General features: G+C 32.8%; 1 protein-coding gene across 1 annotated transcript; it reads left to right on the top strand.

Annotated features, from left to right (window-relative positions):
- The first annotated feature begins 5,545 nt into the window (after positions 1-5,545).
- On the top strand, positions 5,546-14,645 carry LOC134689579 (ileal sodium/bile acid cotransporter-like). Its single transcript, XM_063549548.1, has 4 exons — positions 5,546-5,690; positions 9,066-9,478; positions 10,444-10,648; positions 14,176-14,645. Exons 2-4 carry the CDS (start codon positions 9,315-9,317, stop codon positions 14,626-14,628), a joined length of 822 nt encoding a protein of 273 aa, XP_063405618.1. The 5' UTR covers positions 5,546-5,690; positions 9,066-9,314; the 3' UTR covers positions 14,629-14,645.
- Positions 14,646-16,207: the final 1,562 nt, after the last annotated feature.

Genomic DNA, 16,207 nt, shown 5'->3' with positions numbered 1-16,207 from the left:
ACTCAAAAATATACAATGCCTCTTATCTTATCAAACTTTAAAAGTTAGCTTTAATTTCCCGTTCCAGAACCTAAATTACTTTATAATTATCACCAACCCATCCATCCACCTGTCAAAAACAAAATAATGTCGTTGCATTTCATTTTTATGACGTTGTTATATATTATATAATTCACAAATTAAAACGTTTTGCAGTATGCTAAAATATTGCCAAGGATGCATTATATTGTATAACGAAAAAGTATGTCACGATCATTCGTCCAGTTAGTCGACAACTTACCTCGTTGGTAATAGCTAAATTTCTGTATCACAAGTAAAACGAAAATATTCCGTTTTCTGTAGAAAAATGTCGTCGTAAAAGTGAATGTGCAAAAATAAAAATAAATTTCAATCCAAGTATCTATAATTAGTTTCATGAATATAAATAACTTTTTTTTCTGTTCACAGCTTGTAAACAGTTATGTCTATAATTCCAAAACAGACCAGAATAACCAAACTGTTCATTGTTGTTGGAATTGTCTGTTTTCATCTTGTCTATCAAAAGATGAACAGTCTTCAACAGATTTATGATGTACGAGGTAATGGACAAGATGTATTCAAATCATTTAGAACGAAATTTCAACAGCAACTAGATATACAACTTATTACAAAGAATAGACCTCTTCTAACTATTTTTACAACTTGGGTGTCAGATAAAAAGAAATATATCTGCCGAAATAATACAGTTAAAAACTGGAATGTGTTGGGAGAAAATGTCTCAAGAATTCTATTTACTAATGAGACTGATTTAACTTTAAAAGTGAAGTCGATGGGTTGGAAAATTCTTCCAGTAACTAAAGTAGCTAGTACAACAAATGTACCGGTTTTAAAAGATATGTTTTACTCAACTTTTGAGGCTGAAGATTCAATATTTTATGCTTACGCTAACGGCGACAACCTCTTTACAAATGACCTTCTAGAAACTTTAAAGGTTATCTTGAAATCAAATTTAAGTGAAGCAGACGACTTGCTGCTAATCGGCAGACGAATTGACGTGCGGGATGTTAACACCATAGAAGCCATTGATCACAAGACTCTTAAATATACAGCGTATAATAGAGGTTCTATTCATTCACCTTATGGAATAGACTACTTTATTATTAAAAGATCTTATTCATTTCATGAATTTCCAGACCTGGTAATAGGGAGACCTTACGTAGATTCGTTCCTTGTTTCGGAAGCAGTGAATCGTAAACCTGGTCACGTGATTGATATCACGATGACGTCACTTGCTGTACACCAAGTAACGTTACCTGGAAAACAGGGAGTCGATGAAGGTACAACGAAACAAGACAAAGACTATAATTACAATCTTTTAAAATCGAAAAATCCTAATTACTCTAGAGGAAATACAAATTGTGCTCAATATTATACTGTATTTGACACAAATATGACAATTGCAATTCGAAAAAGGCAGCATAGCATTGACAAAAGATGTACAAGTTTAAAAGGTTAATTTTTAAATAAATAATTTAAATCACCGATTTTTTTTACATATTGTCCTTATCTGTTGTATTAAAAGGCTATATTGTCGGGAAATTGTACATTTGCTGTGTACTCTCTGATACTATAAGAGACTATGTACTGGTTATCATAAATTATTTAGCAGCATTTGGCATCGAGTAATATTCTACTTTCCGTGTCGTTCACAAACATCGCACGTTATTTTTTCGCATATCTTTTTGATGAATAATACTTGTCCTTATCTTTTAGAAAGATTTTTTACAGAACTTTGAATAGAAAACAAATTTTAACTTAAACAATTATCCACAGCATTATTGCTTGCTAACCTCACCATTTTAAGGTGTCATTTCTAATCTTAAATGTTTAAAATTCAGATGTTGTTTTTATGTGTCTGCATTTTTCTGTATCTTGAGAAATAAACCACTAAGCTTTATAGATGTCATAATTTTTAAGACTAATGATGGCCCCTCGAGAAAATGTCGAAAGTATGTTTATGCTATTTTTGTTTTTAGCCTCTCGTATGCGGTTACGTATGTATTATTTTATATTATATTAATGATTATATGTTAAATGGTTTGTTAAAATAGTGTTGCTTCACCATTTATGATTTCATATGTACAGTTGTATTAATGTTTGAACTAATAAAATTGCTGTCAAATACGTTTTATTTTTTGTGTGTCGCTATTCATAAAATAATACCGGTTTCAGTGATTTATAAAATCGTAATGTCACAGACAAATCAATGTACATTTATAATACAATAAAAATAATAATACATGAGTAGGTATATGTATAGATATCAAGTCAACAATGTAATAACATTTGTAGATCACATCTACAGTAGTCTTATCTTATAAATTAAATATAGATTTTGAGTCATTTACAGGTAAATAAATGTCATGCGCCACCATTCATTTATTTGTTAGCAGTATGTCAATTTCTAATTACAATTGAACATAAAGTTTATGGATTAATTTCACAGATGTTGAAGAAGTTCGCATGATAGAATTATGTTTATGTTTAATATATAACTGAAGTTTTACAGTTAACTTTGATTCAAAAGCAAATTTCTGTTATATTGAATTGTTTTCTTTCCCCACATATATCTGAAGTATGGTTTTGTGTCTGGTGGATGGTTGGTATGATAAGGACGAGATAAAACATTAAAATGTTTACTAAAGTATGACGTAAAATAACAAAAATACCATACTCCTGGGGAAGAATAATCTAAAGTGAAAACTCAAAATATCAATCACATCATACGACTGTATAACAACTGTCATAATCCTAACATAGTACAGGCATTTCGTATATGGAAAATTTTAGATTAAACCTAATTTATAATAGCTAGCGAGTTCCATAAAACCATATCTTATGAACAACGATGTGTAAACAAAACAAACATACTCCGTTGAAAATTCATAACGGAAAGTCCCTTAGCGAATGTCAAAATTAAAAGCTTAAACACATCAAAAGAATTGATAATTTAGCGTTACAATTTAACAAAACGTTTATCGATTATTTTCAATGAGTACAGATATTTTCAAATTGGATTTGAAATAAATATTTAATTAAAGTTTGACATTTGACTTTGAACTAGAAGCAAATGTTTATTCTAACGAATTTTTATATTCCACACATATATCAGAAGTATGGTTTTGTGTCTGCTGGATTGTTGGTATAAAGGTTGACCTAAAATATAAAATTGTGCAGATAGTTTGTTGATTTACATTTTTTGATTAAGTTAAGCCTTCCGATTAAAATTTTATCCTGTGTTTTTCTATGCTGTCATGTGAAGCTATTGTTTCAGAAAAAGGAAGAAAGTTTGGTACCAATAAAACGTTTAAGGTTCATCATAAGGAATTGCAAAAAAATATGGCCGTGTTAACATCATAATTTTTTCTCTGAGTACAGACAAACCTATGCTCCTGCAAAAGTTTTAAGGGATGGCAAGAACTAGATATATAAGTTTTAAATGCATTTTATGTTTTAGAAAATTATAAACTTTACTAGATTTTGCTAACAAGTTTGTTTTCGTTCCTGCAGAAGGTGCCAAAATAAACTAAGTTGGAAAAGTGGTTTGAGAATCTCCCCTGGTATAATACATATTGTGAGTAGTATTGATTAAGATGGACAATAGATGGACAATAGACATCTGCAGAAAATAGGTGATTTAAACTGTGTAACTGAGTGGACCGTATCACATGAAACTCGGATGTTTGTTTATTTTTCTATCTTCTGCAGACTGGAAAAAACAAAATCCATGTTAGTTTTTAATTTTCTGAAACGTTTACGTAGACCTCATATAACTTTAATATATCTAGTTCCTGCCATGCTTTAAAACTCTCCTAGTAAATTTTGAGGTGTAAACACGACCATATTTTTCAATTCCTTATGATGGACCTTAATCCCGTTGCAAATGTTTTCACCTGTCCTTAAGTCAGGAATCTGATGTATAGTAGTTGTCGTTTATTTATGTAATGTATACTGGTTTCTCGTTTCTAGTTTTGTATATACATTGTAGACTAGACCTTTGGTTTTCCCGTTTGAATGATTTTACCACAGTAATTATGGAGCCATTTAAACCTTATTGTTCGGTGTGAGCCAAGGCTTCGTGCTAAATGCCTTACATTGACCTATAATGGTTTACTTTTATAAATTGTTATTTGAATGGATCTCCCTATATCTATAAACAAAAATAACCAAAATACTGAACTCTGGGGAAAATGTAAAACAGAAAGTCCCCAATAAAATGGCAAATTCCGATGAACTTAAATGGGAACAGCACGAAGCGTTTCATGACATACCCTAGTTTCATCATCTTTCGTTTCAAACAATGTTGACACTTTACAAAGTCTGAGGAGCGGCTGCAAGCATTGGAATACCAAATGAGTTGGGAAATGTATATCCCAGATGCTGATGAATTCGGTATATTGCTACTAAGGTAGGCAATATTGATAATTTTTAAAATTAGAATAATCTCATTTATCAGAGATAGTGTTCATGTCTAATTCAAGGCACACGTCTTAAACTAAAACATAGACGCACATTTCGTTCCGATAAGCATATCGACAATTTATGAAAACGTCTACTTCCAAATTCAACAAATATGTTGTCAATAAGAAATTCTATATTTACAATACATGCTGTATGTTATCCTAAAGTAAAAAAGCCTTGAAATATGATGGCTAGGTACATATCATACCTACTAACCTCATTATAAAAATAAGGAGATGTTATGTAATTTTAAAAATTTTCAAAAAATATCCATAAAATTTTAAATGAAATAGATGTCTGATTACGTAACTTTACCTTATTTACAATCTTTACATGACTTTTGTAAATTTATTAAAGTATTATGTTTTTTTCAAAATAATGTTCATTGACATATGTATCAAGAAAGGTAAGCAATGAAACTATCTGTTTTACTATTTGTACTTAAATTCTAATATGCGGACAAAACAAATTGAGAAAATGGGTCAACCATAGATGGATTTTACCTTAAAGTTTTTGATTGTGCTTTTTATAGATCCTCAACTGATTCGGTAATGTTTAGGCTAGGATGTCAAATATTCGACATCGGGTGTACAGGCTATTTATAGTAGTTCGACTACATAGACCATTTTGACACCTAGGACTCACAGAACATAAATGAAATCCCCTTACGGATAGATTTTACTGTCGGATATAATTAGCCCGGTGATCATGTTTCTATAACGCATTGAACTCGTCAAGTCGGTACTGGTTTTGAAAGAGTTGAGAAATTTAAATACACTATATTTTATTGTGTATTAAAGTAGTAAGTAACAATCTCCTTCTGATGCTAAACTGATGCTTAAAATGAAGGATGAAAAGTCAACGATTGTGACGTAACAACTTTATCTTCAAGGTTATTGTTAGTAATTAATACAAATGATGTATTCTGTTTTTGTAATAGGTGAAAAATCAAATTAGACATTTGAATAATAGATGCAAATTATCTAATTAAATGATAATATGACACGTCTCGTGATGCAAAGGGTGCAACAAGTGCGACGTCTTACAATATGGTATAATAAATGTGTTAAGATGAAATGTATGTCCTCGTCATAACAGAAGAAATTCAGCAGTAATTGATTTTTAATGTCTTACACCATTGTGTACATTTTACCTTTCAAACATTGGTGGATAAACATTCTTAACGTAAAGTAAGTCTTGTAAATGAAACTGTTTTATGATGCAAGATTTTAAAAATATTTTCCATTGAAAAATTAGATTTGACCATCACTTTAAGATTTTGTGAGATTTTAGAATATCTTAAGATTTTCTTATTCAAAATTATTTTTAATGTTAAGATTTAGTTTACGAGTCAGTTCCCCAAAATAAATGCCATTCACACTCGATTTGTGTGTATCATTACGCCAAAACTAACATTACTAGATTGAGCTAGTGAGCTGTCTGACTAATTCCAGTGGCAAATATTTCAGGAATGTATAAATGGGTTGAGATGAAGGATGAATATGTTGACTTTAACTGTAAATAAAGGCAACAGTAGTATACCGCTGTTCGAAATTCATCAATCGATAGAGAGAAAAAAAATCCGTGTTACAAACTAAAACTGAGGCAAACGCATCAAATATAAGGATCTACGACACAACAAAAACACAACATTAAAATGTAACACACACAGACACGAACTATAATATAACAATGACCATTTCCCTCACTTGTCACAGGGCGTTTTAAGATAAAAAGGTTGGATTGAACCTGCTTTTGTGGCATGCCAAATCTCCCGCTTTAAAGGCAATGTAAATTATAACATTAAAATGACAGTTAATGTAAGATAGGTAGAGAAAGTTTGACTTGTAGGTAACTTACGAATTTCCCAAAGATTTGAAAAGGTCTTTTGCTTGCTAAGACCGTGACATCAGAGTAAACAACATCAGCATTCAAACCCGCAAATGACTCTAACAATACACGTCGTTAAACATTGGTTTAAATATCTGATGGGAGAAGTCCAGCGATGAACGTAATTACACCACTGCATTTTGATGTTCACTTACAGTGGTATACTACTGTTGCCTTTACTTGTTACAATGGTCAATGATATAATTAAATTAACGGTACCAATTTGCTTGCACCAGATGCGCATTTCGACAATACATGTCTCTTCAGTTATGCGCGTTGCCAAAATATTTGAAACCCAAAGCTTATATAAAAGATGAAGAGCTATAATCCATAAGGTTCAAAACGTATAGCCAGATCCGTGAAAAGAAATCAGAGCTTTGCATGAGGGAGATACATTCCTTAATTCTTATATACCTATATGGAGTTATTTTCTTTCAGAACGTCAGGTCATTCTTTTTCAGAATCAACCCGGACGATGCCATGTTTCAATGATATATGCTCCAAGGCATAAAATAATGCATTATTTCCTTGATAAACATACAATCTATAATTTACTTCACATCTTAATTCGTCTCATAGTTTTTTGTTGCCGATTTGGAAATGTGTTTTTTTTAAGTTCAATGGATAATAAGTGTAAAAGAAATTTAATTTTAGAAACAAATAACGTGAAGTTTTGTTGATTTATCGCTACAATAAAAAAAAAACATTATTACATATTTCAGATGAATTTTAATGTAGACTTTCATAAAATAAATCAAGATTTAACATATTCGTGTGCAAGATTTTGAAAATCTCATGGAGTCAAACTGAATAGATTGATTGATTTTTGGTTGCTTGCTTAACGTCAAGTGGCAAATATTTCATGCATGTTCAGAACGATACACACTGAACAGGAAATCAAACTGTGATCTACAGGTATTTATATTCGTGTCAGTTCTTAGCTTTTTAAAATTTATGTATACCTTTTACTCTATCAAATGATCAACTTATAAGATAATCTTATATTCTATTGAATAACATTAACGTAACTCACGGAAGTGTCGGTTGCGGAGGGTATATAATTATATCCTGATTATCTTTCATTCGATTCAAGTAAAATTGTGAAATAAATAACCACTTTTCCGCGATAGAAATAACAGAACAAATAGAAATTAAACATACCCCCTCCCTATTTTCCATAAGCTAAATGGTACAATAAATAACTTACAATGTGTCTTGTATTTGTCATACACCGTTATCGGATGGTAACAATACATTTGTGTCTTACTTCATGCAGTTACAGTAATATTTTTATTGTGTATGAATAACAATTTTTAAAAGGTTTATATTTAAATTATCTAGTGAGTTTTATTTCACATTTTAAATGAGCCGCAAGGCGTATTAAAACCTGAACGCATTAGAAAGGAATACCCCACTTTAGTGTTGTCGGTAAAATAGGATACTAAATTTTACAAATCTTTATAAAATTAATATTTTTGACGGTATATAAGTCCGATAATGCATACTGTAAGGTTTTTCTTGTCGTAGAACACACCTCGGGTGTCAGGATTGTTCAAAGAAAGACCTCCCTCCGGTCGGTCTTTCATTTGATCAATCCTGACTGACACCCCTCGGTGTGTTCTACGACATAAAACCTTAAAATATGCATTATCTATAACATAATAATTTCTAATATTTTCTAACAGCAAATTTTAATAAAAAAAAAAATCGGATTTTTGCGGACTAATAGTCCACCAGCAGAGACATCGTAGTAATAAAATTAACGGTATCAATTTTTCTTGCACCAGATGACATTCTCAAAGATGGAATATCAGGAATTTATTAATCAGTGAATTTGATTGGTTGCAATCTAGCTTAGTTTTAACTATTCATGTATTCAACACAGTAATTCGAAGAATATCGGATTTATCAAACCTCAATTGTTAAATTGTCGAAATTCAAAAACAAATATAAGATAGAACCATTTTCAAGTTATATAAACCAACACAAAAATTCCGAATTTATAGATAAATACATAAAGATCATAAAAAAATGAGCATAACGGTTGTGATTGTTCTTGATTTTTGATGAAGACATTATCTTTTAATCATCTTTTTTTCAGGTATGAAGCTGTCGTTTGTCGTGTCAGTTACTGCTACAAATACTTTGTTGATTTATGAATCATTGCCATTTTGCTTAGTTTCTTGTGTTACCTTTTCTGACATCGGACTCAAACATTTTGTAAACTGATTTTACTGTACGTATAGCTCTGTGTTGATTTATTCTTCATTGGCTAGCGGTATAAGAGGAGGGGTGAGATCTCAGAAAACATTTTTAAACGAGATGCATTTTGCACGTGTCCAAATTTAGGAGTCTCTGGCCTTTGTTAGTCTTGTAATGTTTATAAATTTTGGTTCATCTTCATGTTAAAAAATTTTTGATGTTGTCATGACATCCCTTTTCACTGAACTACAATGTAGTACACATTGTTTAGAAGTGAAAGAAAGCCCACCACCCGGTGTGGGAATTTCTCGATGTTTTGAAGAACCATTGATGGATTTTGGCTTGAACGGGTTGTTGTCTCTTTGACACATTCCATATTTTTGTTCTCAATGTTAATAGGTGTATTTTTCCGTCCATCCACGAAATATTTGACCAAATTATTTCTGTTTGATTTTAAATTTCTTTTTTCATAGATGGAAACAACTGCAAGTTGGATGAATTTGTATGATAATATGACATCGACTCAAAATGGCGGATCCTACAATGTAACAGAAGATCTAATGTCGACAGACGTTAGCGATCCGACTAAAAGATTAATTAAAAAGACATCAGACATACTTATGATTGTTATTTTAGCCGTCATATTGATGTCACTCGGTTGTACCATAGAACCAACAAAACTTTTGTAGCAGATAAAGAAACCAGTTCCTCTCATTATCGGAATGGTATTACAGTTTATAGTATATCCGTTGATGGTATTTGGAATTGCGCATGCGTTTCAATTAAATAAGTATGATTCACTTGGAGTACTTATCCTAGCAACTTGTCCTGGAGGGAGTATATCAAATTTGGTAACTTTCTATTCGTCTGGGGATGTGTGTTTAAGGTAAGTTATATGTATTCATATCAAATATATTTTTTATTCATGCCTTATATATCATGTACTGTAGTACGCCGCTAGATTAAAACTGGCGTGGAAAGGTAACACATGCCCACCGAAAGCTCTTTTTTAGAGAGCACAGGTGGTCGTGTGGTCTAGCGGGACGGCTGCAGTGCAGGCGATTTGGTGTCACGATATCACAGTAGCATGGGTTCGAATCCCGGCGAGGGAAGAACCAAAAATTTGCGAAAGCAAATTTACAGATCTAACATTGTTGGGTTGATGTTTAGATGAGTTGTAAATATATTTTTTATATATATTTTTATGCGAGATATTCGGAATCCTATGGTTTTATCCATGTAGTGGCATTAAAGATTAAGTTTAAAAAAATCCCCTTGTAAAATTTTTAAGTTTTTGAAAGATAAAATGTGCAAAAGTTAAAAGGAAGAAAAATCTAGAGAAAATCATTTCCCGCAATCTTTATAAACGATTATTATTATTCAAAAACAAGCTTACAGACCCGTCATTTGTTCTGCTTTGTTAGTTCCTGTATTTACATATTTTCAATAACCGTCTTTTAAAATGCTTGATACATTGAAACTGAGTAGCAAACATCATTAATAATACATAAGTATTATACAGAATTCGATAATCTTCTTTTTTTCGGATAAAAAAGATGATACCAATGGACATAGAAATTCATGTCGCATCAAAAACACAACACGATGTGAACAAAACGATGAAAAGAAAAAAATAACAATTACTAAACACAGAAAACTAAATATTCTTCAAAACTAACCCAAAGAAAAACCTGTTTGTAAACGTAGTTGACCCGAAAAGGCAGTTTCTAGTTAGCCTGTGGCACCCGTTGTTTCGTTCATGCAAATAAATCATATTTCAAATTTAGTGACTAAATTTACAAATATTTTTATAAGGATTATGATAAAATAATTATTACCATTCAATTTCAGCGTTTGCATGACAACAGTTGCCACAACAGTTGCAATAGGCATGATGCCATTAAACTTGTGGGTTTATTCCCGTAGTTTCATTACATCGACGCTTAATGTGCCATACGTCATCATAGTCATCTCATTGGTTACGATACTTGTTCCTGTAGCTATCGGAATAGTTATCTTGAAGAAGCTTCCAAGGCTCGCGTCATATATCTTAAAGGTATTCTTTTATTTTTATATGCATTAAACAAGATACTCAATTTACTAGAAATTATGCTTACGAGATACGCTAGAAAGGTCACTTGACTTAGTTCTATCTTCAACTATTCATCAACAAATATACCATTGAAATAGGTTTAAATATTGTAAAAAAAAATCATTTGAAAGGTCAGATAACTAAATATACGAAAGATACCAGTCAAAAATAAACGGACAACGCCATGGCAAAAAACGATAAGACCAAATGACAAACAACAGTAAACATGTACAAAGCTCAACAAAGAAATTCTGTACATATCAATTGATTATTGTGCTATATGCATTGATTGTTAAATGGATTGTTCCTTTAAACGTGTGAAGGCCTTGTGTGAGACTAACAATTGTATATTAAATAAGTTACCTTTGTCATGTTTGTTAGATAAAGAATTTATTATTATTATTATAAAACTAAAGACTGAACAAAAGTTAAACAATCCCCGTCAAAAACCAGGGCATCTCATTTGTTCTGAAAAGGTAAAACAGACACTGATCTACATGTGGCACCCGGTGTATATATAACTCTTTATAATAATCTTTTGCAGGCTTGTGGAGTGCTTTGGATGCTTTGCATTGTAGTAGTAATTGCTATCAATATGTTTTGCAGGCTTGTGGAGTGCTTTTATATTGGGACGTTTTTCATTGTAGTAATAATTACCATCATTTTTTTCTGGCAGGCTGGTGGAGTGCTTGGGATGCTTTCATTGTAGTAATAATTACCATCAATATTTTTTGCAGGCTGGTGAATGATTAGAATGCTTTCATTGTAGTAATAATTACCATCAATATTTTTGCAGGCTGGTGGAGAGCTTGGAATGCTTTCATTGTAGTAATAATTACCATCAATATTTTTTGCAGCCTGGTGGAGTGCTTGGGATGCTTTCTTTGTAGTAATAATTAACATCAATATTTTTTGTAGGCTATAGGAGTGCTTGGGATGCTTTCATTGTAGTAATAATTACCATCAATATTACTGCAGGCTGGTGGAGTGCTTGGGATGCTTTCTTTGTAGTAATAATTATCATCAATATTTTTTGTAGGCTGGAGGAGTGCTTGGGATGCTTTCATTGTAGTAATAATTACCATCAATATTTTTTGCAGGCTGGTGGAGTGCTTGGAATGCTTTCATTGTAGTAATAATTACCATCAATATTTTTTGCAGGCTGGTGGAGTGCTTGGGATGCTTTCATTTTAGTAATAATTACCATCATGTTTTTTGCAGGCCGGTGGAGTGCTTGGAATGCTTTCATTGTAGTAATAATTACCATCAATATTTTTGGCAGGCTGGTGGAGTGCTTGGGATGCTTTCATTGCAGTAATAATTCCCATTAATATTTTTGGCAGGCTGGTGGAGTGCTTGGAATGCTTTCATTGCAGTAATAATTCCCATCAATATTTTTGGCAGGCTGGTGGAGTACCTGGAATGCTTTCATTGTAGTAATAATTACCATCAAAATTTTTGGCAGGCTGGTGGAGTACCTGGAATGCTTTCATTGTAGTAATAATTACCATCAATATTTTTTGCAGGCTGGTGGAGTACCTGGAATGCTTTCATTGTAGTAATAATTACCATCAATATTTTTGGCAGGACGGTGGAGTGCTTGGAATGCTTTCATTGTAGTAATAATTACCATCAATATTTTTTGCAGGCTGGAGGAGTGCTTGGGATGCTTTCATTGTAATAATAATTACCACCAATATTTTTTGCAGGCTGGTGGAGTGTTTGGGATGCTTTTCATTGTAATAATAACTACCATCAATATGTTTTGCAGGCTGGTGGAGTGATTGGAATGCTTTTCATTTTAGTATTAATTAACATCAATATGTTTTGCAGGCTGGTGGAGTGATTGGAATGCTTTCCATTTTAGTATTAATTAACATCAATATGTTTTGCAGGCTGGTGGAGAGCTTGGAATGCTTTCATTGTAATAATAATTACCATCAATATTTTTGCAGGCTGGTGGAGTGCTTGTGATGCTTTTCATGGTAGTAATAATTACCATCAATATTTTTGCAGGCTGGTGGAGTGCTTGGGATGCTTTCTTTGTAGTAATAATTATCATCAATATTTTTTGTAGGCTGGAGGAGTGCTTGGGATGCTTTCATTGTAGTAATAATTACCATCAATATTTTTTGCAGGCTGGTGGAGTACCTGGAATGCTTTCATTGTAGTAATAATTACCATCAATATTTTTTTGCAGGCTGGTGGAGTGCTCGGGATGCTTTCATTGTAGTGATAATTACCATCAATATTTTTTTGCAGGCTGGTGGAGTGCTTGGGATGCTTTTCATGGTAGTAATAATTACCATCAATATTTTTGCAGGCTGGTGGAGTGCTTGGGATGCTTTCTTTGTAGTAATAATTATCATCAATATTTTTTGTAGGCTGGAGGAGTGCTTGGGATGCTTTCATTGTAGTAATAATTACCATCAATATTTTTTGCAGGCTGGTGGAGTACCTGGAATGCTTTCATTGTAGTAATAATTACCATCAATATTTTTGGCAGGCCGGTGGAGTGCTTGGAATGCTTTCATTGTAGTAATAATTACCACCACTATTTTTTGCAGGCTGGTGGAGTGTTTGGGATGCTTTTCATTGTAATAATAACTACCATCAATATGTTTTGCAGGCTGGTGGAGTGATTGGAATGCTTTTCATTTTAGTATTAATTAACATCAATATGTTTTGCAGGCTGGTGGAGTGATTGGAATGCTTTTCATTTTAGTATTAATTAACATCAATATGTTTTGCAGGCTGGTGGAGTGATTGGAATGCTTTTCATTTTAGTATTAATTAACATCAACATGTTTTGCAGGCTGGTGGAGAGCTTGGAATGCTTTCATTGTAATAATAATTACCATCAATATTTTTGGCAGGCTGGTGGAGTGCTCGGGATGCTTTCATTGTAATAATAATTACCATCAATATTTTTGCAGGCTGGTGGAGTGCTCGGGATGCTTTCATTGTAGTGATAATTACCATCAATATTTTTTTGCAGGCTGGTGGAGTGCTTGGGATGCTTTTCATGGTAGTAATAATTACCATCAATATTTTTGCAGGCTGGTGGAGTGCTTGGGATGCTTTCTTTGTAGTAATAATTATCATCAATATTTTTTGTAGGCTGGAGGAGTGCTTGGGATGCTTTCATTGTAGTAATAATTACCATCAATATTTTTTGCAGGCTGGAGGAGTGCTTGGGATGCTTTTCATTGTTATAATAATTACCATCAATATTTTTTGCAGGCTGGTGGAGTGCCTGCAATGCTTTTCATTGTAATAATAATTACCATCAATATTTTTGGCAGGCTGGTGGAGTGCTTGTGATGCTTTTCATTGTAGTAATAATTGCCATCAATATTTTTTGCAGGTTTGTGGAGTGCTTGTGATGCTTTTTATTGTAATAATAATTACCATCAATATGTTTTGCAGGCTGGTGGAGTGATTGGAATGCTTTTCATTGTAGTATTAATTTAAATCAATATGTTTTACAGGCTGGTGGAGTACTTGGGATTCTTTTCATTGTAATAGTGATTGCCATCAATCTTTATCTCTATCCTGGATTGTTCCGTTCGGATTGGAAAATGATTCTTCTAGCAATTATACTTCCGTGGTTTGGAATGTCTGTTGGATATGCAGGTTCCAGAATTGCATGTTTTTCTCCCAAACAATGCAGAACCATCGGTATTGAAGTATCATCGCAAAATGTTGCCCTATCAACGACTTTAATTTATCTATCCTTTGAAACGGATGATGCAACAAAAATAGTTGTCTTTTCTTTGATCTTTGGAATATTTAGCATTATCTCCCTTTTAATATTTACTATTATCTACAGAATATACATTAACTGTAAAACGAGAAAGAATAAATCGTTGCATGGAAGTGGACCCAAAGAGATGAAAGAAAACATTTACAATATTTCCATTACAATTGCTTCTCAAGATTGAATTGAAAATGTGTTACATCAAATAACCGTGATTTGTGACTCGCCTGGCTATCTTTTAATGGCAACCTTAGCTGTATATGGCGTTCATGAATTTTTGGTCCCCAATGCTCTTCATTTTCGACTTATGAGTCTCATGTAGAGGAAAGACGAATATACAAAATTTCAAACCTGGTAACTATAATGAGTTTATTAATCTCGCGAAATGAGTTAAGTAAATAACATTTTTTTGAATATATATAAAAATATGTTTTGAATATTATTTTGTGTCAAATACTATTATCAAACGATACTGTTGCTATTTAAAAGTCAAACATTGTTACACTCTAAAATAAAATAAATGCATGATTGCAATTTTCTCAATGTAACATTTCTAGCATCTAAAATTACCGATAAACGTTGTTTTATTTTAATGAAAAAGGGGAAAACACGTTTTTTGAAAATAAATAACTCAGCCTTGATAATCACAAAATAAATGGTGTGTTCTGTGGTAGTTGGAAAATAAATTACCTGACTTGCCATGTATTGAAAATAAATAACTCAGCAGGTATAATCGAAAGTATGAGATGGCACCAGATTCTTCATAAATTCATCTTTTTCAAAAATAAAATCGGGAAACACTTCCCAAATCTTTTAATAATAACAGTATAAATATTATTTAGATATACTTGTACTTGAAATGTCTGAAAATTGCTTTCAATTATAACTTTAGGTATATTTTCTCAGGAACACTTGCCTCACTTCTATTACAGGGCCGTAACTGCATTGAGGCAAATGCCTCATGTATAGGAAATTTTAAAACCAAACGCTTGTCTCCATATCATATTGTGTTCAAGGCGACTGCCTTGCAAGAAGAAAGTTCTGTTCTCCATCAGACGAAGCCCCTGATTTTTTGGGATAAATGGTTCTTATGTATTTGTCTTTTGTTCGTTGATTGTCCTTCTGTATTCTGTTACTCTTGCATTCCTTGGATGTGTAGAATGTTTGTTTTGGAAGTTATGTTCGGTTGGATGTGAAGAACGTTTGTTTGGAAGTCACGTTCGGTTGGGTTTGTAGAATGTTTGTTTGGAAATCAAGTTCGGTTTGGTACGTAGAATGTTTGTTTGGAAGTCACGTTCGATTGGGTACGTAGAATGTTTGTTTGGAAGTCACGTTCGATTGGGTACGTAGAATGTTTGTTTGGAAGTCACGTTCGCTTATGTGTGTAGAATGTTTGTTTGGAAGTCACGTTCGCTTAGGATTGTAGACTGTTTGTTTGGAAGTCACGTTCGCTTGGGTGTGTAGAAAGTTTTTTTGGAAGTCACGTTCGCTTGGATGTGTAGAATGTTTGTTTGGAAGTCACGTTAGCTTGGATGTGTAGAATGTTTGTTTGGAAGTAACGTTCGGTTGGGTACGTGGAATGTTTGTTTGGAAGTCACGTTCGATTGGGTACATAGAATGTTTGTTTGGAAGTCACGTTCGGTTGGGTACGTAGAATGTGTGTTTGGAAGTCACGTTCGCTTAGGTGTGTAGAATGTTTGTTTGGAAGTCACGTTCGCTTGGGTGTGTAGAATGTTTGTTTGGAAGTCACGTTCGCTTGGGTG

This window comes from Mytilus trossulus, chromosome 11 (genome assembly GCF_036588685.1).
Source record: "Mytilus trossulus isolate FHL-02 chromosome 11, PNRI_Mtr1.1.1.hap1, whole genome shotgun sequence".
NCBI lineage: Eukaryota > Metazoa > Mollusca > Bivalvia > Mytilida > Mytilidae > Mytilus > Mytilus trossulus.
Note: the sequence above shows the minus strand (reverse complement) of the source record. Positions and strands in the feature narration are given on the sequence as shown.